This window comes from Podarcis melisellensis (assembly GCF_964234715.1).
Source record: "Podarcis melisellensis genome assembly, chromosome: 1".
In the NCBI taxonomy this organism is placed as follows: domain Eukaryota; kingdom Metazoa; phylum Chordata; class Lepidosauria; order Squamata; family Lacertidae; genus Podarcis; species Podarcis melisellensis.
In genome coordinates, this window is record NC_138528.1 from 33,592,015 (window position 1) to 33,618,902 (window position 26,888).

Consider the following 26,888-nt stretch of genomic DNA (forward strand, 5'->3'; position numbering starts at 1 on the left):
CCTGGCGCATGCGCGGTGTGTTCAGTAGGCAAAGCATGGATTTCCCTTCGGCTCGCCAGGCTGTTTTGAACGTGCTGCGGGGTGCGCGGGCGGGGGATCTGCCCCGCCTGCTTCACTGGATGAGAACGACCAGTAAGCAACGTTTCTCCTCGGGTCCTATCAGTTTCTCCACTGCCTGTTTCTTCCTGTGCTTGCATTACAGTTTTCTTACGAGCGAGACCTGCAACAAAATGTTGCAGCATGGGGTGTTCTTGTTCAGAATACTCCTCCCCCAATTTAGTCACCCCCAATAATCAGTCAATATTCAGGGCCCACTGAGTAGCTGTTTGGGGCCGTCTTCCCTCCCTTGCCCCAATTTAGTGTGTTACTTTGGGTTCCACCAAGCCTAATGATATTTTGCATGTTTGATGTTCCCAGTCATTACACCTCTGTAACCAGGTTGTACAAAAGCACAAGGGTCAGGACTGTTTCCTTCATGATCAGCTTTCTGTCACAGGCATCTGATGGCTGGCATGAGAAGCATGATGCTGGACCTAAGGGCCATGTACTGGTTTTGGAATCCAATGCAGTCTTAAAATAGCATGTTCTTCATATTCGGGCTGCAAAATCCTGTACGTATTTTGAAGGCGAACCTGAAAAATTGGGGGAAGTTTCCTTTTTGATATCAAGATGCTTTCAGTATGTTGAGTATGTAGCAATACCTGATGAATTTATAACCCTTGGGCAACTTAATCTGTTATTAACAGCCAAAAAGCAAAAATGCATTATCAATTATCTGTGTATGCATTTTTTGATCATAACTGCTTATGAGTGCAAGGTATCAATGTTATACCTCTTACCAACATTGATTACCTGTGCTGAAATCACATGTCAAAACACTTCAGACTTAAGTGTGTGTGTGTGTTGTTGTTGTTGTTTTTATGCAAAGCACAGACTATAAACCAGGGTAAAGGAACCTGTGATCCTTCATATATTGTTGGATTACAAACCCCCTTCACCCCTGATCATTGGCCATGTTGTCTAGGGTTGATGAAAAGTGGAAACGTAGCCTGGCCACATCTGTTCCCCATACCTGGCATAAACTGCAGAAATGTAGAAAAAAATTGTCACATAATTCCTTAATATGCATTTATGAATATAACTAATAATTGAAACTACTCAGCATCAATTAGTGCACATTTGCAGTATGGAAAGCCAGTATCTGTTATTTGCTTCATCCCAATAGTGATCGTCCTCACAGTGTTGGTACCACTGTGTTAGGTTGTTGAAACAGTCATGTTCTCTAACACATGTAAAGCTGGTAATGGGTACATTGCTTCCATCTTGAACCTGAAAACAGTTGTTGTCAGAGAACATTTGCATTACACCAGGCAGAAGAACAAGGGAGCTGGGAGGTAGCACTTTCTTCCAGGATGAATGTCATGGCAAAAGGAATACTTTTGGCCACAACCACTAACTAAAGAACTAATAGTATTGGGGAACGTATCCTCCTCTCAAAAAATGCACTGCTCTAACTGTTAGGTTCTTTGGGAGTCTCTGGCCTCTGTTGTTGGCCAAATGAACAGGGATGTGTAGTTTGGGTTATCTTAATATAGACTTTGAGATCATTTGATAAAAATATTTTAAAATAAAATAGCATTGCAAGTTATCATTTTGGATTCATATTAATAGATGAGGTAACCAGCGGGTGATGGATTTGAGCTCAGCACATTGAAAAATATGGAATCATCAACATCAACACAGACCCTTACTTGTACCTGCTTTCCAGATGTCCCTCTCTTGCACCCTGATTACAGCTGGTGTGAATTTTTTTCTCTGGTAAGCCGGTGTTTGGATCTTTGCAGCACTTCCCCACAATGGCATTGTGATGCTGCTATTAAGAATTCTTGGGTGGCTGCATCAGTAAAAGTTTGTGACCAGTCTTGCTTAGAAAACGCTAAAATACTTTTTCCTTTCGCATACGTAGTATAAGAGAGGAGTTCTACCAAGTTACAGAAACCCCATGGTTTTATACCGTAATAGAAATAGACATTGCTATCTTTAGGCAGCTGCTTAGCAACCCTTCCTTCACTGTTGCGCAGTTGGTGTGGTCTACCCACAACTGTGAGGTGTATGTTTCTAAATTTACTGATGGTTTAAATTCATTTTCCCCATTATGGTGCAAATGAGCTCAAATAGCACCCTGAAATCATCACCAATCTCATTTATTTATTTATTTATTTTATTATATTTGCATCCTATCTTTCCTTCATGGAGCTTGAGGAGGTAGCAGATATGATTTTCCATCCTTCCATTTTATCCTCAGAAGAACCCTCTGAAGTAGGTTAGACTAAGAGACAGTAACTGACACATGGTCAGCTTCATGGCTGAGGTGGGGTTTAAACCCCTGGTCTTAGTCCACCGCTTTAACTACTACACCACACTCTGACTGAACAGATATGAACAAGTATTGAACAGACGACAGGCACTGAATGACTTTAACATCTGTGCTGGGCCCACCTTGGGATGGCCAGCTTAGAACTTCATGCAACTATGACAACCATGGGACTTGGCCTGTATACTACTGGCCTGTATTCAGCAGGAAAAACTCTGGATCTGGTCTTTGTTGCTGGGTTAATGATCTGGAATTGAGGGTAATACACCATGTGGTAATACACATTAAGGCCTTCTCTGTGGCGGTATCCCAATTGCAGGGTATCCTCTCCCTGGAAGCTTGAGTAGCACCAATGCTTTTGGCATTTCAGTTCCAGGGGAAGACCTGGTTGTTTGCCAATACATTTGTGGGATGTTGGACTGCTGCTGTAATTCTGGGTGTTTTTATGACTGAACTTTTAATGCCATGTTTTTAACCTGCACTTAACTATCTGTAATTGCTCTTGTTTTATGTTGTAACCTGCCTGGAATCACATAATGAATTTCAAGCTAAAAATACATTTAATAAAGGGAATATGTAGGCCACCTCTACTTCCATCTCTGAGACAAGGGCAGGTTACCCTTTATCTCAATCATCTTCTTAAGAAACATTTGTGCTGTACTACTAGTTTGCATGGGACGTGGGTGGCGCTGTGGGTAAAACCTCAGCGCCTAGGACTTGCCGATCGTATGGTCGGCGGTTCGAATCCCCGCGGCGGAGTGCGCTCCCGTCGTTCGGTCCCAGCGCCTGCCAACCTAGCAGTTCGAAAGCACCCCCGGGTGCAAGTAGATAAATAGGGACCGCTTACCAGCGGGGAGGTAAACGGCGTTCCGTGTGCTGTGCTGGCTCGCCAGATGCAGCTTGTCACGCTGGCCACGTGACCCGGAAGTGTCTGCGGACAGCGCTGGCTCCCGGCCTATAGAGTGAGATGAGCGCACAACCCTAGAGTCTGGCAAGACTGGCCCGTACGGGCAGGGGTACCTTTATCTTTACTAGTTTGCTTATGGGAACGGAGTCTGTGCATATCTGCTGAGAAGGAAAGCCCATTGAATTCAATGGGTTTTACTCCCAGGTAACTCTGCAAAGGATTACAAGCAAGACATGTTGCAGCCTTAGAGAATGCATCCTGTTTCTTTTCTTTCTCCTGAAGGAGAGTTTTACAACTGATGTATTGGGATCCTGGTTTCAGATTTCAGAATACTGGAGGGCATCTACCCTATTCACCTGGATTTTGGGTGGGGCAGCACGTCTTTGCTGGAGAGACAAAAATAGCCTTTGCTTTGTTCTATTGCTTCTCTAGTTAGTGAAGTAGGTGACTTGCTTAAGCAGCTGCTTGCAAGCATCAAGGAAAGAACAGGGTGAGGAGAGTGAAGTCATAGACTGCATGCATGTCGTATATTTAAAGCATATTACTTTCCCCGAAGAATCCTGGGAACTGTCATTTATCTGCTCACACTTAACACCCTTAGCAAACTTCAAATTCCTGGATTCTTTGGGGGGGGGGGCAGAAATGTATGCAGCCATTGTTTAGGCAGGAAAGCCCCTCAAAACCCACCAGTACCAGCTATTGCACATAAATGCTGCCCTCATGTTACTGGTGAATGTTGTCAGCCTACAGTCATGAGCTGACACCTGGCATGGGGTGGTAGCTAAGCTGAAGGGAGGTGTCCTCTCTGCTAGAGTATGTTGCATTAAAGGTAAAAGGTAAAGGAGCCCTGGACAGTTAAGTCCAGCCAAAGGTGACTATGGGGTGTGGTGCTCATCTTGCTTTTCAGGCCGAGGGAGCTGGCGTTTGTCCACTTTCCTGGTCATGTGGCCAGCATGACTAAACCACTTCTGGTGCAATGGAACACCATGACGGAAGCCAGGGCGTACAGAAACGCCTTTTACTGTACCTTCCTGCCACAGTGGTACCTATTTATCTACTTGCACTGGTGTGTTTTTGAACTGCTAGGTTGGCAGGAGCTGAGCTGAGCAGAGCAACAGGAACTCGCCCCATTGCGCAGATTCGAACTGCCAACCTTCTGATCAGCAAGCCTAAGAGGCTCAGTGGTTTAGATCACAGCGCAACCTGTGTCCCACGCATCTTATTACCAGGTGCTGGAAACTAAAGAAGAGTCGAGTGTTGTTGCACTCAGGTCCTGTTATATGACTTCCCATGGACGCCTGGTTGCCCACTGTGAGAACAGGATGCTGGCCTAGATGAGCCATTGGGCAGATTCAGCAAGTCTGTTGTTATTTTTATTAGGCCTTGTTTTTCTCTGACCCATAAAGGACAACCACAGATTATAAAGGTTTCTAACATGTCTCTGCTTCCACATTCCATCCATGAAAGGCGACTGCTGCCTCCAGAACCAGGTCCAGGGAACTCTAGGGAAATTTGGCTCAACTTCTCTGCTTGAAAGGGAGGGAGAGAATAAAGCATGGGGGAATTCTCCCCTTGCTGTGCTCTTCTTGTGGGGGAGAGAGGTTTGGAGGATAGTATTACTTTCTCATAGCAGAGTTAGCACAATGGTGATTGCTCCAAGCACATTAAAACCCCATTACAGTGCTACCTCGGGTTAAGTACTTACTTCATTCCAGAGGTCCGTACTTAACCTGAAACTGTTCTTAACCTGAAGCACCACTTTAGCTAATGGGGCCTCCTGCTGCTGCTGCTGTGCCGCCGGAGCACAATTTCTGTTCTTATCCTGAAGCAAAGTTCTTAACCTGAAGCAATATTTCTGGGTTAGCAGAGTCTGTAACCTGAAGCATATGTAACCTGAGGTACCACTGTAGATTTTACATCTGCCCTCATTCACCTTTAAATATTTCCCACAAAATACTTAGGCTAGAATAAATCACAGATACAGCATTGCAAATAAGTGAATATTTTACTCACAGTTTCAGAAGTTACAGCAAACAACTCTCCATCTGTTGGCAGTAAAGTAAAGAAGGAAAGGTTCCAAAGGAAAGACATTTGTCTTCTTACACAAATGCAGAAGACGCAAGCTGTAAAATTTCTTCAGAGAGATTTTTCATTCATGTGGTTGTTCTTCAGCTGGGAGCCATGCTTGGCTACCAGCTTCTTCAAGGAACACAGGGGTGGGGTGGGGGGTGAGGAAGCAAAGGCTGCTGGGAGCCTGCTGAGTTCCATCCTTGTTAACTTGAGATCAGAATAACTCATGCACCTAAGTGTGCGTCAGCAACTGCATATTACTACAGCTTGTCTCTGATATTATTTTCTCTTCATGTGGCAGCACTTGTACACCATCAGAGATATCATTTTATCTCCTGAGTCCAGAGGCATTTTAGGTTCTGCAGTGTGTTCTGGTATGAAGGGTGTATGGGAGCTCCTATCGGCCTCAAGCCTATTATGGAGGTTTTTGCTGAGCTGAAGGGAAGCAAACCGAATGGCACTTCAGTTCAATTATCTTGGTTTCAATCTAGCTGGCTGAGGGGTGCATTTTTTTCTGTCAAGGTTTTCCGTGTCAGCATGAGGACAGTAAACATGCATATTCAACTTTGAGTCTGTAACCCTTCTTGAAGATCTTGTGGAAGCAGCAAAGAGTTGTTTGCTACCAGAGCACATCTGTAGCATCTATATGCTTAGAAAGATAGCTAAAGAAAAAGTTAGCTAATTATAGAGTTGTATCCAGTTCCATGTGAACAAACTTCCCCTGCCTCTCCTCTCACCTGCCTGCAGGCCACCAGTCCTCTTGAACATATTTTAAGAGTTCACAAGGAGCTGCAGCCAGGAAATCCCACTGTGTGGGAACACTTGCGCAATGGCAACATTGGGTATAACCCATGGTACTTTCTGTAGCCACACTTACAAAGCCACTGAGATAGGAGGATGCATTTTTAGCTCATGTGGGATTTCAGTTGTTGCTGGGTTTTGCTTCCACTTTCATACTGGAGTAACCGCAAGGTTTCAAATTCTTTTTTTTCTCCCTTAGGAAAAAAAAAATCTCAAGATGTTCCTTGAATTGGTAAACTGGGTGAGCCTGTATGACCAGTTTTGCAGTGAAATGCTGGCCTCCACCTTCCTTCCCAAAATACTGTAACTACAAATAACGATGCTTGAAACTACTTTGGGGAGTTACTGAGCTAAGAGAAATTGATTTAAAATAGTCTTAAGGTTGCAGCCTTAAAACTGTGTCATAGCAGAATTCTATTGTGTCTGAGCTTTAAGTAGCTGGGTGAAAGGAAGGTAGCAATGTTGCCGGTATTCTAACAGTATTCTTCCTGTTTACAGTTCTAGCCAGTCACTGCGTATCAGCCATACCCACCTTTTAAAAGGCTTTTTGTACTTCTGCCTGCCTCTTATATCTCAGTGGTTTTGTTTTGTCAAGGGAGTTTGCTATTAGAGGCAGTAATTTTCAGGGAAGGAGAGGGTAAGCAATAATACAGAAGGTAGCCTGAGCTGAAAAAGTCATCACATTGCAGAAAATAGCTCTACAGGGAATAAAATGTATATTAACAGCCTGCAGGTCAAATTCTTAGTTTTGGAGACTTTATCACATTGATATTTCATACTGTTGAAGATACCTCATAAATGTCACTACTGAGCTATGCTTTCCCTCCATTTTCCATTATTTTCTCAATTACTGTTCCAACAAACCTTTGCTTAATACCTTTTTTCCAAATATGAAATGTGTTTTAAAACGTACAAGCAAGCAGTTGCATGTTTTTGCCCTTCTTCCAATACTTCAAAAGCATCTTTGATGTTTAAATGGCTAAGTGAATGAAATACGATAACTTTGGGGGGAGCAAAGATTGCCGTGTTGGTAGGTTTCTACATCTTAAAGTAAATCTTAAAATAACCGAGTGCTTTTTGAAATGTAATGTCATCGGCATGTAAATCTGTCGCCTATAGGAAAAATAAGCAACAAAAGTTGTGCAACTGCTCTTCAAATAAAAATCCTGAACATCTGGAATTGTGTGCAAATCACTGTTGCTTTAATATTGTTGATGCCTGAGAGTGCCACATGATCATTTATTTATTTATATATACATATTGTCACGGCCACCCAGGACTGGTCCCAGCTCACAAGAGACCTCACTCCGTTGCAGCTTATTTACAGGAAAAGTTTATTGAAGATTTCTGCTTGTCATACAGTTCAGCATTGTGGCCGTACGTCTGCCACGTTAGACCGCTGAAGTCCCCTCTGACTCCTCCCCTCTTCCGCACCAACTTAATAGCCTGGCTCTAGACCACCTCTTCCTCTCCTTTCTTTTCCGCAGGGTCTTCCTGCCCCCCTGGGTTCCCTCTCTCCGTGACTCGCCTGAGGCTGAATCCTCTGCCGCCTCTTCCCCCCTCTTTCTGGCTTTAGGGCCGGGCTCCTCCCCTGAGCTCTCTCCACTTCCGCGCGCCTCTACGTTTGAACTTGGCGCACGTACGTTGCTGCTGACCTTTCTTTCGACCGCTACACCACCCCCTGTTCTGCTCTCCACCCTTTCCGGCTGAACACCCTGCTCCAACCCCCTCTCTCTGTTCTCTCCTAATCCTGCTCCCTCCGAGAGGCTGACGACTCCACCCCCTTTACTCCGTTCCGGCTGAGACGTCTCTTGCTTCCTCTGTCTTCCACTGGGCTCCTCTCCGCTTCTCCCTTCTCCTCCCCTTTGCTTGATTAAGGTAACCCCCTTTTGAGAATCCTCTGACTCGCTGCTCAGACTCGTGGATTCCCTCAGAATTCCGTCATCTTCTTCCTCATCCTTCTGCCCCTCCTCCCACTCGCTCTCCGTCTCCTCTGTCATCTCCTCCTCTCTCCCAGAAACCCTGACATCCATCCCCCCCTCGAAGCCCCCCCTTCCCCCCTCCCGCTCGCCGGGGACCGGTTGTGGAAACTGCGGCTCTTCGGGGGTAGGCTCAGGATACAGGTCGTCTACGGCAATGTTCTCTGCTGGCAGTTCTGTGTATGTGTATTCGAAGTCGGGTTCTTCCCCCAAATGCTTCTCAGTCTCTGCTTCCATCGCTACTTCCTCCGGTGCTGCCCGCCAAGGACCTATCAGCCACCTCTTACGCCATTCCTCCTCTGGCTGCTCCTCCCACCAATAAGGGGTTTCCGTGTCCACCCCCGAGCACGATCCCCTGGGCGGGCTTGATGCTGGTGTTCTTTCCTCGGGGGAAGAGAAACCCCTGAACGTGCTATCTGACAATGTGGGTGTGAAAAGCCAGTCATCAAAGTACTCAGCTGGCATGGGTCTATGTGGGAAAAGTGCATGGAACTCTTCTTTCAAAAGGGGTTCGTCTAACTCGTAGCCTGGCACCCAACTATTAGCAGCGGCTGGTGTGCCCTCCCTGGCGAGAAAATATTCAACTCCCTCCTCCCCCCATCTCGAGTCCAGTATCTCTGTGACCTCGTTAAGAGGTCCTGGTCTTGGCGATTCCCCCCTCTCAGGCGCCCTCCTACGTGGCTCTGGGGGTGCTCCTGACTCTTGAAACCTGTGTGGGGTTTTGTAGGGAGTGAGCACCGACCTATGAAAGACCGGGTGCACCCTGGAACCTTCCGGAAGGGCTAGACGAAAAGCCACCGGATTGATCTTAGCCTCAACTTGATATGGCCCTAGCTGCCTGTGTCCTAACTTCTTCTTGGCCAATGACCTGGCCGGCATCGCGTGGGCTGCTAACCACACCCAGTCCCCAACCTGGATGTCCTCTCCCGCCCTCCTGTGCTTATCGGCCTGCACCTTATACGCCCGTTTTGCCAGCTCCAAATGTCTCCGCAGCTCCTCGTGCACCTCTTGCAACTCCGCTGCAAACTGGTCGGCATCTTGAGGCCCCCCCCCTCCTGGTGCCGCAAATCTCGGGAAGGTTCTGGGATGACGGCCATTGTTCGCGAAGAAAGGCGTCACCCCGGTGGAAGCGTGTTTCGTGTTGTTGTAGGCGAATTCAGCCATCGGCAGATAGTCCACCCACGCCGCAGGTCGCTGGTTGGCGTAGCACCGCAGGTACTGCTGCATGATCGCGTTGACCCTCTCCGCTTGACCGTTGGTTTGTGGATGCCTCGCCGATGTCAGGTTGATTTTGACGTGCAAGATGCCCAGAAGCTTTCGCCAGAAAGTGGAAACAAACTGGCGCCCCCTGTCGGACAAGACGGACTGCGGAAGTCCATGCACTCTGAAGACGTGATCGATGAAGAGCTTTGCGGTCTGTTCTGCCGTCGCCACCTTGGCACAAGGGATGAAGTGCGCCATCTTGGTGAACAAGTCCACCACCACTAACACCGCCGTCTTACCTCTGGAGCTGGGCAGGTCTGTAACAAAGTCCAACGCTACCCTCTCCCATGGTTGCTGCGGTGTCTCCAGCGGTTCTAGCAATCCCGCCTGCTTCTGGTGCACTGGTTTGGACCTCTGGCAGATATCACACCTGGCGACGTAGTCCGCCACCTCTCCTCTCATCTGGGGCCACCAAAAGTCTCTAGCCACCAACTCCATCGTCTTCTCTTTGCCGAAATGGCCTGCACTAGGGGCGTCATGCAACTGTTGCAGAACCTTGGCTCGAAGATCGTCGGTGGGCACGTAAAGGGCACCCTTACGAGTCAAAAGTCCATCTTGCAATTGGAACTCATCGTTGTGTCGCGACCCTCCGCGTAGCTCCTCCATCTTAGACTGTGCAAACTGATCCCTTTGCAACGCGCGTCGCACCGCGTCCAGGTCGACTGCGATGGTAGCGCACGTCCACGCCTGCGGTGCGAAAATGTGCTTTGCTGCGATTGGAGCTGCTTCCTCCAAGTATTGCGGCTTTCGGGACAGCGCGTCTGCAATAACATTGGAGTCTCCTGGGATGTATTCTATTTTGAAGTCGAAGTCCGCAAAGAACTCCGCCCAGCGCATGTGTCGCTGGGTCTGCAACTTAGCCGTCCGCCAATACTCTAAGTTCTTGTGATCCGTGCGGACCTGCACCGTGTGCTTGGCTCCTATTAAGAAGTGTCGCCACGCTTTGAAAGCTGCATGAATGGCCAACAACTCCCTGTCCCATATGGTATAATTGCGCTCCGCCTTGCTGAGCTTCCGGGAGTAGAACGCACCCGGTCGCCAGTTGCCTTGTGAATCCTCTTGCAAAAGAACGGCCCCAACCGCTCTATCTGACGCATCGGTCTCTACCCGCATGGGTCTGCCGGGATTCACGTGGAGCAGCTGCTCTTCGGAGGCGAAAAGACCTTTAAGCGTCCGGAAGGACCGCTCCGCTTGTTCGGTCCAGACGAACTTCTTCTTCTTGGAACTGAGGGTGTCAGTGATCGCCGTCGTCGCGTTCGCAAAACCTTTAATAAACTTGCGGTAAAAATTGGCAAAGCCGATGAACCTCTGGACCTCTTTCCGATTTCGAGGGCTTTTCCAGTCCAACAGCGCTTGAACCTTAGCCCTGTCCATGGCCAGTCCCTCGTCGGACAACTTGTAGCCAAGGAAATCAACCTCTCTGACATCAAACTGGCACTTTTCCAACTTGGCGTACAGCCTGTGTTCCTTCAGCCTCTGCAGGACCTCCCTCACGTCCTTATCGTGATCCTCCGGCGATTCCGAGAAAATCAGGATATCGTCGAGAAAGCAGACACACTTTTTGTAGAGGAGACCTGCTAGCACGTGGTGCATAAATGCTTGAAAAACGTGGCTGCCATTTTGGAGACCGAAAGGCATGACTCTGTATTCGTATGTGCCCAGAGGGGTGAACATGGCGGTCTTCCACTCATCTCCTTTCCGGATGCGGATGAGATTGTAAGCTCCACGTAGGTCCAGCTTGGTGAAAATCTTGCCCCTCCTGACGGTCGCTAAAAGGTCGTCAATCTTGGGCATGGGGAAAGCTTTGGGCTTAGTCAAGCTGTTGATGAACCTGTAATCCACTATAAGCCTTTTTTGGGGCGTGTCCTTCTTCTTCACAAAGAAAACAGGGCTGCCTCCCGCTGCTTTAGATTCCTGGATGAAACCTCGCTTGAGGTTATGGTCTATGAACTCCCGAAGCTCTTGCATTTCGTCCTCCGACATGGAGTACAGCTTGGCAGCAGGCAATTGCGCCCCTGGCACTAAATCAATCGCGCAGTCGTAAGGTCTATGAGGCGGCAACTTGTCAGCTTCCTTCTCACAGAAAACCTCCAAGAATTCCTGGTACTTGTGAGGCACTGTTTGCACCATACCCAGATGCAATGGCTGCTCAGCTTCTCCTCCCTGATCGGTCTGAAAGCAATGCTGAGCACAATACGATGAACAAAAGTTGATCTGCCTCTGGTACCACGCAACCGCGGGACTGTGCCTCTCCAGCCAACTCATGCCTAACACGATGGGTGTGTCCGATAAGTGGGTGACATTGAAACTAATAAGCTCTCGATGGTTGCCAATCTGCATCATCATGGGAGGGGTTTGCTGCACCACTTGCCCCCCCAGCAACTTCCTGCCGTCCACCGTGACCACGTTCAGAGGCGTCGTTGCAGGCAGGAGCGCCATGTTGTGCTGCTTAACGAACTGCAGTCCCATGAAGTCGGCGTTGCTTCCCGAATCGATCGTTATTGGAACCTCGAGGAGTCTCCCATCAGGCAACTGGAGTGTTGCTGTGAGCAGAACTGCCGGTTTGGGAGGCAAAGGGTCCACGCTCTGCAGTGATGCTGGGGGCTTGTCTACAGATCCGCCTGGCTGAGCCCCAGTAGCTCTGCTTCCAGCCAGGCACTGTCGTTTCCCTGAAGCTGCTCCCCTGGTTGCACCTCTGCTGTTACAGTTGCCAGCGCTGCAGTGTGCTTCTGGAGCCTCTGGGGGCACTCTTTCGCCATATGGTGCGCACTGTCACAGATGTAACACTTCCTGGTTCCTCTAGGAGGCTTCGCTTTGGCTGCACCAGGGACAGGGCTCTGGGACGGCTTCTGAGCCCTAGCACCACCAATCTCCATTGGCTCCTCTCTGTCCTTCCCCATTGGCGAGGGGTGCGCACGGCTGAAGTCCCTGTGCACAAAAGGGAGAGTCCTTGCTTGCGCACGCGCTTGGGGCCCGTCCTCCTCGTGCCACGGACGCCCCTCATGTCGAATTCCAAGAGCTAAAGCCCGTTGCACCACGTCTTCTAGGGTCTGGGGTCTGTCCCCCCTAGCGATCTCATCCTTGATGGGGGGGCTCAATCCCTCCCAAAAAAGATCTCTGACCGGTTTACTGTCCTTTGGCCAATCTAAGGCGGTGAGCAATGCAAAAAATTTAGAGTGGTATTGGCGCACAGTCGCTGTCCCCTGCCTCAGCCCGTGCATTTGACGGCGCGCAATGTCCACATCCACAGAGGATTGAAAACAAGAATCCATCGCTTTGATGAACGCAGTTGAATCGCGACGGGCCGGTCCATCTTCGCGCCACAAATTGCGTAGCCAAGCCCTGGCCTCCCCATGCAGGTGCGAAACAATGAACCCCACTCTCTCCTCCTCATCTTTAAAATCGTGACGGAGTAAGTGCAGTGCATATACAACGTCCGCTCTGAAATTGGGATAGTCTTGCAAGTTGCCATTAAAATGCGGAACTAGGGCACCCCCCCTCCGTCCAAGCGCAATGCCCTCCGCTCTGGATCCTGGGGCCCCCGCCTTGTCCGCGCGCTCCCACCTTGCCTGCAAATCCTGGCACGTCTTCTCCAAGTCGTCATTCTTCTTCTGCGAAGCAATGACTGCCGATGTGAGAGCGGTAACCTGATTCCGCAATGCAACCAGCTGCTCCTCAGCGCTCATGGCTGCTCCCGTTCGTGAGCTTCGCAAAAAAAAAATTTTTGCTTTCAGAGAGGGGACTTACTGTCACGGCCACCCAGGACTGGTCCCAGCTCACAAGAGACCTCACTCCGTTGCAGCTTATTTACAGGAAAAGTTTATTGAAGATTTCTGCTTGTCATACAGTTCAGCATTGTGGCCGTACGTCTGCCACGTTAGACCGCTGAAGTCCCCTCTGACTCCTCCCCTCTTCCGCACCAACTTAATAGCCTGGCTCTAGACCACCTCTTCCTCTCCTTTCTTTTCCGCAGGGTCTTCCTGCCCCCCTGGGTTCCCTCTCTCCGTGACTCGCCTGAGGCTGAATCCTCTGCCGCCTCTTCCCCCCTCTTTCTGGCTTTAGGGCCGGGCTCCTCCCCTGAGCTCTCTCCACTTCCGCGCGCCTCTACGTTTGAACTTGGCGCACGTACGTTGCTGCTGACCTTTCTTTCGACCGCTACACCACCCCCTGTTCTGCTCTCCACCCTTTCCGGCTGAACACCCTGCTCCAACCCCCTCTCTCTGTTCTCTCCTAATCCTGCTCCCTCCGAGAGGCTGACGACTCCACCCCCTTTACTCCGTTCCGGCTGAGACGTCTCTTGCTTCCTCTGTCTTCCACTGGGCTCCTCTCCGCTTCTCCCTTCTCCTCCCCTTTGCTTGATTAAGGTAACCCCCTTTTGAGAATCCTCTGACTCGCTGCTCAGACTCGTGGATTCCCTCAGAATTCCGTCATCTTCTTCCTCATCCTTCTGCCCCTCCTCCCACTCGCTCTCCGTCTCCTCTGTCATCTCCTCCTCTCTCCCAGAAACCCTGACACATATATATTTTGTAGATGACTTTGATGAATTCACATCCAGTAATGATGATATTATTCTCAGAAGTATTGCTGAAGATCTTAGAGATTGTTTGCCAAAAGAGGCCATGCTCAGCTCCGAGCACCTTGCTCTCCAAAAAGTAAGTTTAGCCTTTGAGGCCTTCCCGTGTCAGATGGTTTAGTGATTTGGGTCCACCACTAGGGCTATCAGGGACTTCTGTCTGATGCAGGTTGCTGAATGACCTGATTGAGTCACTGTCAGAACTTGAGCCCAGGGCATCTGTATTTAACAGCTCAAGAAAGAGAAGAGCAGGGAATAAGCTTTAACTGCTGGAGAAGTGTCCTTGTGCTGATTGGTCCAGTGTAGGTCAGGTGATGCTTGGTCATGCTTAATCATCTAAGCAGCAAAAACAGAATAAAACACTACAAAGCATTGATCAAGTTTTCAAGTTCCCCAGAATTCTTCTTCTGCCTACATGTTCCTTTGGTGTGTTTTTCCCCCCTATTATGCTCTGAAACATATTTCTTCTCCCTCTATTTCACCTATCTATCCTGAATAAGATAGGGACGCGGGTGGCGCTGTGGGTTAAACCACAGAGCCTAGGACTTGCTGATCAGAAGGTCGGCGGTTTAAATCCCCGTGACAGGGTGAGCTCCCATTGCTCGGTCCCTGCTCCTGCCAACCTAGCAGTTCGAAAGCACGTCAAAGTGCTAGTAGATAAATAGGTACCGCTCCGGCTGGAAGGTAAACGGCGTTTCCGTGCACTGCTCTGGTTCGCCAGAAGCGGCTTAGTCATGCTGGCCATATTACCTGGAAGCTGTACGCCGGCTCCTTTGGCCAGTAAAGCGAGATGAGCGCCGCAACCCCAGAGTTGGACACGACTGGACCTAATGGTCAGGGGCCCCTTTACCTTTTATCCTGAATAAGAGTTTTGAAGAACTCAAAAGCTTGCTCTCTCTGACTTCTCAGTTTATCCTAATAAAAACAGAATACTGCAGTTATTTTTGGATCCCACCTCTCCAGATGAACCAGCATAGCTGGCTGCAATCTTCATTTGTTTTGGGCAAAAATACTGAATTTAGCTGCCCGGGAGAGGGAGCCTAGAATTTCTACCACCTAACAGTGGGACCTGGGTTATGAGGGTTACATGTCCTCTGCCTATGGGGGAGCTAGTTTTGCTTCCATTGGCTCCTCTTAATCAGCTAAAATTAGTCACTATCTTTCCTCATATTGCTCCACAATTTCCCCCATTTTGTTGTTTGCTTTATAACAAAGATAAATATTCCAGCTAGCACTGTTGACATATTAAGTATCACACAAGTAAATGCAATCTATCTATCTAGCTATCTAGCTATCTATCCATTTATCTATTTCTCATTTATAGCTGCAGAAACTGCCACCTTCAAAGTGCATCCTTAGTAGACAGCAATGTGGGGTCTCCAAATGAAATGCCTGGCCGTGAATATAACTCATTGATGTAGCAGTATAATATATAATACTGACTCCTTCGACAGAGAAAACATGTTAAATTAGAGGTACAAAATAATGAGGAAACAGGCATAATTTAGGTCAAGGGTTCCCAAACTGTGGTTTGTGGACCACCAGTGGTCTGAGAGCTTCCCTAGGGTGTTCCATGGTGTGCCTATAAAAATACAGTTAAAATTCATTGAGCAACCAGCACAGTGCATTATTATTGGTTCAATAGACAGGAAGCTCATGAAGTGGCCAGCCAAGACTCACCGCAATTTTCAAGTGGTCCTTTGTGGGGCAGGGAATTTTGGAACCACTGACTTATGTGCAGTGGAACAGAAAGTCTAGGGCTTAAATTGTGTGCAGCTAGTACTGGGGAAAATGTGCTGATTAATATACATGTTCAGCTTTATGCTTCTCCTTCAGCTGCAACAGCAAACAAAGCCCACAGTTCATATTGATGCATTCCTTTATGATGATGACTGTATTGACTCACTGTGTGAAGAAGGGAAGATGAGCAGATATTACTGTCTAATGTGCGGCTCTCACCGGACAGCACCATTAGGTAAGTACATAGATGATGTACTTGGAGGCCAAATGACAGCATTGGTCAATGTGTGCCTATGCAGTTGATCCAATGTTTTTTCCCGAAATCAAATATGGAGTAGCTTCACGTTTCAGTCAGATGTGGAACTATGCTTTTCAGACTGAGCTGCGGAAGCATCTACAAGTTATTGTGCTCCCAGATGAAATGGGAAATAAGGTGAAAGTCCATTAAAAAAAGGAAAATGGGTTTGACTGCATGGTCTCAATTTATATAGTTTATTAACAATAGTAAAGTAATCTCCCTTTCATCTTGTCACAGCAGCTACTATGGAGAAATTATCTTAATGCTGTTGAAGTAAGCTGATTTTCCAGGTTTATTTTGCTGCATGCAAGACTTAACATGTGTACATGTATTGTCTTGGAAGACAGCACTTTGCGTTTTGTAGTTGTTTTTAAAATTTGCAATAAAGTTTATAAAAAAGGAACAAAACCAATAAACATAAATTAACTTTTAATTTTAGTTCAGGTAAATCGGTGGGGTTGTTTATTATACCAACATTAATTTTTCCAATTAAAAGTGTGTTGGCTAAAACCATTGAAGTTGAGCACAAACAGTTCCCTTTAGGGAGAAAGTTCCAAAGTCAGGATGTCATTACAGAGAAGGCCCTATGTTGCATTCAGGGAATGTCTGGAGGACAGAGCAGGCTCACAGCTGCAGGTCCCCCCTTTCAAGCTCTGTACCGATAGCTGGAATGTAAAAACGAAGCTTGCACTTGTGCAGAGAAAAGCTTTGTATGTGTAATTAGGAACCCTGCCCTTTGCAAGTTTCTGTTTGCACAGAGAGAGCTCGTCTATATACCAGTTGTGTATGCATCCTAGGCTATGTTCAGACTTTCAGTTGAACATATGGCATTCTAGGTTGGAGGATATGGTCCTGATTTCCCCACCATGTGTTCATATGTGAAAAGGACTCTAATCTGTTCTTCATTTTGTTCACAATTCTGTTCAAAGAACAACGTGAAGCAGACCCATAGCACTTACTAGACAGTTAAGATCTCACAGAGTATCATTTAAACCGTTTACTCTTCAGTAGTTGCACTTAATTTATGCTATATTACTTAAAATTGAGTGGGAAATGTGTCCAGTGCTACAGTCTCACCCTGTATTATTAAGGGTATTTTTTAAGTAAAGAAATACAAGATCGTGTCCAGTTTGATGTTTTACTCAAAATTATAAAGATGTGAATGTGGTGGGGAATATTATTCTCAGCAGACAAGTGGGAAAATGATAATTCTTGTTGGAAAGGTGTTTTAATCCATATTCTACTAAACATTTGAGAGTGTTTGATGATTGTTCCAGCAAGGTTGCATATTTAAAATTATTTTGCTCTTATTTCCCAGAGTTCATTTCTCATTCCTTTTCCATCTCGGAACTGAAGTTTCTCTTTCGGCATGTACTGCCTGATCTGACAGGAAAGGTGGTGGTTGACATTGGTTCCAGACTTGGTGCGGTCCTCTTTGGGGTAAAACCCAGTCCAGGAATTTGTTAACAATTTCCTGTGATGTATCTTTTTTCCTGTTCCTGGTGGTTATTCATGCTTCTGTGCTATGTGTTGTCCTGCAGATACACTGTTTAATGTTATAACCTACCTTGCTCAAAATCTTGTTCAAAACATGAGTGGTGTATTACTGGACATCTTACTCCAAACCCAGATGTGGTATGACTACATTCTCTTCTCTAAGCCAGAAAGATACGGGTGCAATGACATATTACAGCCACTGCTCGATAAGTCTCTGGATAAGGAGGAGGGTTGGGCTGGTGATACTTTTTTTGAGTTTTGGGCAAATCCAGCTCAGGTTTCTTCATAGAAGAATTGTTTCAGCAGTTTATAGGAAATAGATATCAGGAAGCCATTGCCCAGGTTCAGTTTTGCAGTCATGTTTTGCTTCACCATAAAGTTGACATCTGTGTATAATTTTGGTTCTCAAACTTTGTGTGTGCCTTCGTAGGCTACAGCCTTAGGGAAGGGCTGGAATTTAATAGTAGAGCACAGGCCTCAGATACTGAACAGCTTCTGCAAGTCAGGGTAGATACTTCAAAAGATCCAAGACAGCCTCATATTTTACTATGTTCGCCTTGTTACCAAGAAAAATCAGCAGTTGCTTACCTAGCTAAACTCTTCCTTATCAGAGGCTACAGAGAAAGTCTACTACTCCTCCCAATTATGTAGTATCATCAGGTAATGTCTGTGTTGCTTAAGCAAGATTTTGGCTTGTCTCCTGCCTGAACCTGAATTTGTTATAGTCAGTTCTTTGGTTACTGTTGTTGTATTATCTTATGGTTTGATTGACAGACATTGATCCCTTAAGTGCTCCTTCAGATTTAGGAAGGCAGGATAAAAACCCCTCAATAAATAAACAAAAGAAAAGCATAGGACCATAGCATTTTATCAAAAGGTTTTAAGGAGCTCTTTAAAAATAATAAGCTGCCCCCATGGGCATAATCTTGATCAGAAAGGGGAGTTTTTCTTCCTTGGAATACCTTCCTAGATACTCTGAACACTTGTGTAAAGGATTCAGTTATTTCTCGGCATTCCCTTATTTCCTGGAATAACAAATGAAGTAGATGCAGTGTCAATTTTTGCTAAATTTATCTTAAATTAGAAACACTTGTTAACATTTGGAAAGCTGAAGCACTTTATGGTGTTAAAAATGGAATATATCCTCCAGATAAAGCATAACTCATATTTTTAAAAATAGTTCTTTTCATCATATTCTTTGCTTCTATTTACAGAAGTGGCAATCTGCCATATTTAATCTGAATAGACTGTTTTTCTAGCCAGATGGTTAAGAGTTTCAGAAAGCTGTAATAGTTATCATTTAGGGGCATCTTAATATGTGGGTATCTAGCATTTGTCATGTTAAATCCATATAAGTTGCAGTTACAGATAGGTAGCCATGTTGGTCTGCCATAGTCAAAACAAAAAAAATTCCTTCCAGTAGCACCTTAAAGACCAACTAAGTTAGTTCTTGGTATGAGCTTTCGTGTGCATGCACACTTCTTCAGATACCTGAAGAATCTGAAGAAGTGTGCATGCACACGAAAGCTCATACCAAGAACTAACTTAGTTGGTCTTTAAGGTGCTACTGGAAGGATTTTTTTTTGTTTTGTCCATATAAGTTGATCAAGCTTCTTGTGAAACATTTATTCTAATTTATAAGATAAATTATTATGGCAGGGTAGACTTTCTATTGTAGGGCTAAACACTATTTTGAGCACTTGCTACCAAGCCCTCTGGAACAGGGCCTGAAACTTTCTAAGATTCTTACAATCTCATCTTATATATATATATAATTCACTAAAGCTTAACATTTCATTTCAGTCCACCTATACATATTTCTGTCTATCTACACTGGCTTTTCTTTTAGGGCTACTTTTATAGCTCAGCGTCTCAGATCTATGGTGTTGAAATGAATGCAGACTTTTGCCGGTTGCAGGAAGGTATCATTGCAAAATACCAACTTCATGGAAGAATAAAGGTAGTAACGTATTTCTTAGTTTGTTTTATTTACAGAGAGATTTTGAACTAGCAAGTCAATATTCATAGAAAAATAATGTCACTGGAGTTGCAATATCTTCGCAGTCATGCACATACCTGGTAGGATACCTCAAATAGTTGAAGTTTGTAAATCTTTTTGACTGAAACCATCATGTGATTCAAACCAACTCCATAGCAGCCTGTACACTCAGCTCTGGAGTTAAACGGAGGCTGGAGGATATTCAATATTAATAATATTGAAACAATTAAAAAGGTTTAAGATGATTTTAAGGTTTTCCCATGACCAACAAGAAAAGAATAATAGTATTTAGTATTTGTATAATCAGATGTTCCAAGCACTTTATGTGTGCTATCTTGTGGTAATACATATAATTCAATAAGAAAGGTCAGTATTTTTACACCCATATTGCAAATGGGGAGGCTGAGGCCAAGAGTAAGAGGCTTGCTTAGGGTCAGGGTCAGGGAACCTCTGGCCTTAGGACCAACCTTAGCCCACCAGGTGTCCCTTTGGGCCTGCGAGACCATTTTGGACAAAGCAGCCATCAATCAGCTGGTTGTCAGGAGTCATTAAAATGCTGTGCAAAGCAGGAAGCCAGCACAAAGCAGTATCACACCCCCAATCAGCTGATAAGATGGGAGGGAGCACTTCCTTGATCCAGCTGTTCTCACCACCCTTTCATTTCAGTAGCTCTTTCACTATAAAGTGAAGCAGCTGCTGAAATGAATTGGGTGGGGAAGTCTTAGGTAAGATTCACCAAATGCACCCCATCAGCGGAAGCTCTGTGCAAAGCCTTCTGCTTGTGGAAGATGACTTTTTCTTCCTTTATGCCGCTGCACCTTCAAAAATGGCTTTTTGGGGGGAGAACCCCCAGAACAGTGGGGGGAGGGGGCTAATTTCAGTATTTGAGATTGTTGCCAGATGATCTTTCATGTTAGAAGCTTACAGATTTTCCCCCTTCAGGTACTTCATGCAGACATTTGTACTCAGGCGTCCCTTCTTCAGAATGCTGACATTGTTGTGATGAATAATGTTTTTGAATATTTCCTTGACAGCTCAGAACAGGCCAGGTAAGAGGTGTGTTCCTGATTTTTTTAGAAACTAGGAATACATTCCTGAGGATACGTTTAGACTTACATATGTTTCTCCTCTTTTAAAATGCTAGAATTGAAATGTATATTTAAGAAAAGCGCAAGTTCTAGACTCTCAAACTCAAGTAGTTTTTATGAAGCAAGTTGTTTAAGCGATATATGACACATTTAATGTCAGCTAATAATGGAGTCCAGTGGACAATATTGGAAAACCTGGAAACTGATGGTGATCCTATAAGTGCAAAAGTAAAAAATGAAGCTACCAGGCAGTTAACAACCTATGAGAAAATAATAGTGGGAGGAAACATAGTGGCGTAATGTCTAATTTCATCCGTGCACAAAATTATTACAGAGGTACAATTTTGCCCACAGCAAAATTTAAGAAGTTGGTGGGTGGTAAGTTGGAATTTAGACGTAGAGGAAGAAGAATGGAATAAATTATGGACGTAAGAGCCATGCAAATCCCTATCAGCAACGACAAGGAAAAGAGCTATCAATATACCGTATTTTTCGCTCTATAGGACACATCGGACCATAGGAGGAGGAGAACAGGGGGGGGGGATTCTCCCCCTCTCTGCTCAGCGCCCCTTCAGCGAAGCGGCAGGAGAAGTGGAGCCCCTTCCATTTCTCCTCCCGCTTCGCAGAGAGGGAAAACTGTGCAGCGCCTCTCCAGCAAAGCGAAGTCTGGAGAGCAAGAGGGATCGGTGTGCACTGACCCCTCTCGCTCTCCAGGCTTCAGGCGCTATTCGCAAGCCTTTGGAGCGCAGCTTCAGCGAAAGCAACGCGAAGTCTCTGGAGCACGGGGGGAGATCTCCCTCTGCGCTTTGGAGGCTTCAGGTTGCTATCGCTGAAGCCAAGGAGCCTGCATCCGCTCCATAAGACGCACACACATTTCCCCTTAATTTTTGAAGGGGGAAAAGTATGTCTTATAGAGCGAAAAATACAGTAGTTGTTGAACTACAATACCTACCAGCCCCAACCAGCATGGCCAGGAGGTTGGAGTGTTTTAGTCCCCCACAGCTGGAAGGCCACAGTCCCTGTATTCGCAGCAGCTGTGATAATAGTTGCCTCAAATAAGAGCCAGCCAACTTCCTCTCCTGTTATGCAGTGGCAGATAGGTGACATTGCCTGAGGCTGGGATTGCAGCCATTATTTGGTACAAGTTCCTGGACCCAATTCCAGGCAATTCAATTAACACATACACTGTGACCCTGGATGACCCATTCTACAATGTTTGGTAAGCCCACTAACCCTATAGGCTTTTTGGGATGGGATACAGGGCTGTAGGATGGAAAGGGAAAATCCATTGTATTGAGATGCCTTGTGCTTATGTGGTGGTAGATGCAACCTGTTATAAACATTGGTAGTATTTCTTTTTGTATTTTTCAAAATGCAGATGTTTTATAAATCTGGTTAATATTATTTCCCACAAACAGTGGGGTACACTCCATAATAATACTGTACTATAAAATAATTTTGCATATATGTCAGGCACATATCAAAGAGGCTGTAATGCTCATGCAGGCCAAGCTAAGCTTCTAGTATTTTTCTCTCAGAGCGCAAACGCCAAATGATGGATGATAATAACTACACTTTGTTGGAACATGTTAGTTCGTGCTAAGCAAGTAATTTCCCATAAGGGTTGCACAAGCAAGTGAAATCTAAACTTACTTTCCCCTAGATCCTGGAAATTTATCAGGCAAAATGTAAGAAAGAAAGGTTCCTTATTAGTGACGTTGCCAAGCCTTGAGAAATCTCTTTCGGAGCTTCAGGTAAGTAGTTATTTCTCAAACTTTTCTGCAGTCAAGTCTCTCGTTTTTATGGAAAAAGCTTTTTTGAGATGTGCAACAGAAGCCCTCCTTGTGTGTCCACCTCCTAGATCAGTGAGGTTGGTGGCAAGAGAGAGGACCATGGAGGTCCCATGGCTTCCTGCCAGTAGGTCTCATATTTGGCACTTTTGGAAGATCTGAGTATAGTTCTAGCAAACTGCCTGTTTCTCCCCTCAGGTTCTTAATGATTATACCTGTGAGAAAGAAGGACTGGGGTGGGGGGAAGCAACATGTGTCAATGGCAAGATGAAAATGTGATTTTGATCAGTTCACTGAGGGCCACAGTACTATCATTTGCAATGATATCATTGAGTGAGATAGCAATGTGTGAATACTACCAATACTGCAGTCCCAAATCCGTCACAAGATACTGAAAACACACATGTACCTATGTTAGTCTTGCAGCAGAATAATATTTTATTTTGATAACCTTTTATTACCTGCCTTCATCAGTAGTCAAGAGGTCTGCATGCACTGGAAAGCAGGTGCAAATATGAATTTTAATTTCTTTTCAGGTCGACATTCAGCTCAGCCAATGGATAGAAGCTCTGCCGTTGGACTACGATGTGTTTTTCGAAGAAATTGCTGATAGAGAAGCACTTGAACAAATTCACTTGTACAGAATTCTCTAATATAAATGTGTACTGACATTGAAATTGCATTGAATTGCAGTTCTACAGTTCTTTTTTCAAGAATTCTTATTTTTATTCCTGCTTTTCATAATGCAAACACATAAACAATGAGCGATAAGAATAACCCAATCAGAGGGGCATACAAAAGCTCAAATAAAGTTCTTCTTTTGATATATCTATTTTTGTCAGTTGAGTGAGTCCTTCCATAAAGAGCCATGAGTTGTCGGTGGGGTTGGAGTTGAGTGTGAGGAGGGCACAAACGATATAAAGCTGAACCTTATTGTATCAAAGTCACTTTCTTGTCCTCTGCCATTTTTTTGTCTGCTACTAAGGGATCCCAAGCCCTCCTTGTTTGGTTCATACAATACAATTTTTGATAACCAGGATATTTTGCCATTGTGTATAAATTACCGTATTTTTCGCACCATAGGACGCACTTTTTCCCCTCCAAAAATGAAGGGGAAATGTGTGTGCGTCCTATGGTGCGAATGCAGGCTTTCGCTGAAGCCTGGAGAGTGAGAGGGGTCGGTGCGCACCAACCCCTCATGCTCTCCAGGCTTCGCACACCTCTCCGCAAGCAGCAGGAGCCCAGCGCTGGGCTCCCGCTGCTTGCGGAGAGGTGCCTGCATGCCGAAGCCTGGGCGCGCTGAGCTCAGCGCGTCCAGGCTTCGCGGACCTCTCCGCAAGCAGCGGGAGCGTTCCCGCTGCTTGCGGAGAGGTGCCTGCATGCCGAAGCCTGGGCGCGCTGAGCTCAGCGCGTCCAGGCTTCGCGGACCTCTCCGCAAGCAGCGGGAGCGTTCCCGCTGCTTGCGGAGAGGTGCCTGCATGCCGAAGCCTGGGCGCGCTGAGCTCAGCGCGTCCAGGCTTCGCGGACCTCTCCGCAAGCAGCGGGAGCGTTCCCGCTGCTTACGGAGAGGTGCCTGCATGCCGAAGCCTGGGCGCGCTGAGCTCAGCGCGTCCAGGCTTCGCGGACCTCTCCGCAAGCAGCGGGAGCGTTCCCGCTGCTTGCGGAGAGGTGCCTGCATGCCGAAGCCTGAGCGCTGAGCTCAGCGTGTCCAGGCTTCGCGGACCTCTCCGCAAGCAGCGGGAGCGTTCCCGCTGCTTGCGGAGAGGTGCCTGCATGCCGAAGCCTGAGCGCTGAGCTCAGCGCGTCCAGGCTTCGCGGACCTCTCCGCAAGCAGCGGGAGCGTTCCCGCTGCTTGCAGAGAGGTGCCTGCATGCCGAAGCCTGGGCGCGCTGAGCTCAGCGCGTCCAGGCTTCGCGGACCTCTCCACAAGCAGCGGGAGCGCTCCCGCTGCTTGCGGAGAGCTGCCTGTTTGAGGGCTGGGGTCGGGGGAAGCTCTAGCTTCCCCCGCCCCAGCCCCGCACCTGGGGGGGAAATAATTTTTTCCCCTTTATTTCCCCCCCAAAAAACTGGGTGCGCCCTATGGTCCGGTGCGCCCTATGGTGCGAAAAATACGGTAATTAGTAGGATTTTGTTTTGCTTTTTTGCCAGTTTTGAATCTTGTTGTGATTTAGTGGTATGGGGAGTACTTGGAATAAGTATGTCAGTGGAGGTAATGTATTCATTTTGATTGTTGCAATCTTGCTTAACCTTGCTATATTTAATTTTGACCAGTTCATAAGCTTCTTGTATATCTTCCATGATAAAGGATTATATTTAAATTTTTCTATTGATTTTTAATTATTAGGTATAAAAATTTCAATGTATTTTATAGTGTGTTGATATGCCTGTTTGTTCTGTGCTTTCTGTGTTTATATTCCTTATATGACTGATTTCTTTCCAGGTTTGTAAACAATAGTAAGATGTCATCTGCAAACATGCCTATTTTATGTTGTGTGTTGTTACTGAAACTACCTGATATAGTTTGATCTGATCTGGTTTTGATTGCTAACAAAGGGGAGAGTTCAACGTCCATATGCATGGTCCCACTTGCTGTTTGGGCGGTATTCTCCATTTTGATGGATCATTGATACTATCCCCTAATGCATGGGTAGGCAAACTAAGGCACGGGGGCCGGATCCGGCCCAATTGCCTTCTAAATCCGGTCCACGGACATTCCGGGAATCAGCGTGTTTTTACATGAGTAGAATGTGTGCTTTTACTTAAAATGCGTCTCTGGGTTATTTGTGGGGCATAGGAATTCGTTCATTCCCTCCATCCCCCCAAAAATATACAGTAGTCCAGCCCGCCACCAAGGTCTGAGGGACAGTGGACCCGGCCCCCTGCTGAAAACGTTTGCTGACCCCTGCCTCTAATGCTTTTATTACTGCATTCCATTTAGAAACTAGATCATTGTGCATTTTAGTTATATATTCAGGAGGTCTTGTCTCTTTCTGGGTAGTTTTTAAGACTTTTACACATATCAGGACCTATTGTTCCTTCTTCAGTTAATGTGTCACTTACCCCTCATTCTCTGATAGCAACATAGCTGTGAAGATTTCTTTATTTATTCAGAGATGTGGCGAATACCATTCCTTGTGATCTTTGCTGATAAAGTTTTGAGGAGGACCAATGAGTAAGTGTATTAAATTGTATATTTAATGCTGTTCAAGAGTCAGGAGCTCAGAGTTAACCTGCCATCTTTGGTGGCGATGTCAGCACCACCCAGTTCTACACTGAGCACTCTGTGGAGGGAGCAGCCCTTTGTGTCAAGATAAAATATGTGGAAAGCAAGAGATATATTCTTCTTTATGTAAATGAGGAAGGAGTTTAAACAGAACCTGCCCGGTTTATTTCAAATTAGGATTGTTAATTACTTTTGTCTCTGGTTAAAGAACTGTGGAAATCCTGCCTTTACCAAGTTCTAAAATAGTTCCCCCCTTTTTTTTGGACTAGAATTATTTTCACTTGTGTTTAAATATATGGTACTTAGCAGAGATGACTCTTCTTATGTACTGCATCTTATTTTAAAGGGCTTACCAAAAAAAATTCTCTAGGGAATGCCTTTTTTGCTAGCTTCTCAGCATTAAAACCAGAACTGAAGACAGTTGTTTTAATCCAAAGGTTGGAAGCCTTATACCACAAGCAGATCATTTCTGTGCACATGTTTCACGCATATATACCTGCATTTTCAGTCGGTTTATTCTGCCATCCACACCAGTAGGCAGATCAAATGTTACCAGCCTTGAGTCACAATTCGCGAAATTGAGGCTTTTGCTTTTGGGGGAAGATGCAGTATCAATTTACGTTTGGTTTTATAAGTAAAATACTTACTTTTATTTCATAAAATTTATAAACTGCTTGGGAAAAACAAAACAAAACAAAACATGAAAGCAAGTGGGGGGGGGAATCCCCCTCAAATACCAAGGTCTGGAGCAAGTGTAATAATCACCTAACTTAAAGGTAAAGGGACTCCTGACCATTAGGTCCAGTCGTGGCCGACTCTGGGGTTGCAGCACTCATCTCGCTTTATTGGCCGAGGGAGCCGGCGTACAGCTTCTGAGTCATGACTAAGCCGCTTCTGGCAAACCAGAGCAGCGCATGGAAACACTGTTTACCTTCCTGCCAGAGCGGTACCTATTTATCTACTTGCACTTTGACTTGCTTTTGAACTGCTAGGTTGGCAAGATCTGGGACCGAGCAACTGGCACTCACCCCGTCTCTATGTATTTACTTTATTCTTTAAAAACTTGATGTCCATACTATAGTTGTAGTCTCAGTGTTCTCCCACACGTAGTGTGTGATGTTGACAAAACGGCTCCCTTAGCCAAATTGTTAAAATTCAAATGTGCCATCAACATGTAAAAACTGATGAAGCTAAGCTCCCTTGTGTTTTTTGGACTGTCAGAAATAAAGCTTCCACACCGCAGATGTATCACAGGTTATTTTTAGTCATTACACAGTAAAAGGAAA

General features: G+C 45.9%; 1 protein-coding gene across 1 annotated transcript; it reads left to right on the plus strand.

Moving 5' to 3' along the window:
• The first annotated feature begins 1 nt into the window (after window position 1).
• On the plus strand, window positions 2-23,208 carry LOC309357094 (uncharacterized protein). Its single transcript, XM_081889037.1, has 8 exons — window positions 2-132; window positions 13,925-14,046; window positions 15,804-15,942; window positions 17,324-17,445; window positions 19,352-19,462; window positions 20,444-20,550; window positions 22,253-22,343; window positions 22,916-23,208. The coding sequence occupies exons 1-8, from the start codon at window positions 9-11 to the stop codon at window positions 23,030-23,032; spliced, it is 933 nt and encodes a 310-aa protein (XP_081745163.1). The 5' UTR covers window positions 2-8; the 3' UTR covers window positions 23,033-23,208.
• The last annotated feature ends 3,680 nt before the right edge of the window (window positions 23,209-26,888 follow it).

Bases quoted from the DNA above. Each gene is read 5' to 3' on its own strand.
- LOC309357094 (XM_081889037.1), top strand. From the start codon at position 9: ATGCGCGGTGTGTTCAGTAGGCAAAGCATGGATTTCCCTTCGGCTCGC. The intron at 14,047-15,803 runs GTAAGTTTAGCC...CTTCTCCTTCAG, and splicing joins AGCACCTTGCTCTCCAAAAA to CTGCAACAGCAAACAAAGCC. The intron at 15,943-17,323 runs GTAAGTACATAG...CTTATTTCCCAG, and splicing joins TCACCGGACAGCACCATTAG to AGTTCATTTCTCATTCCTTT.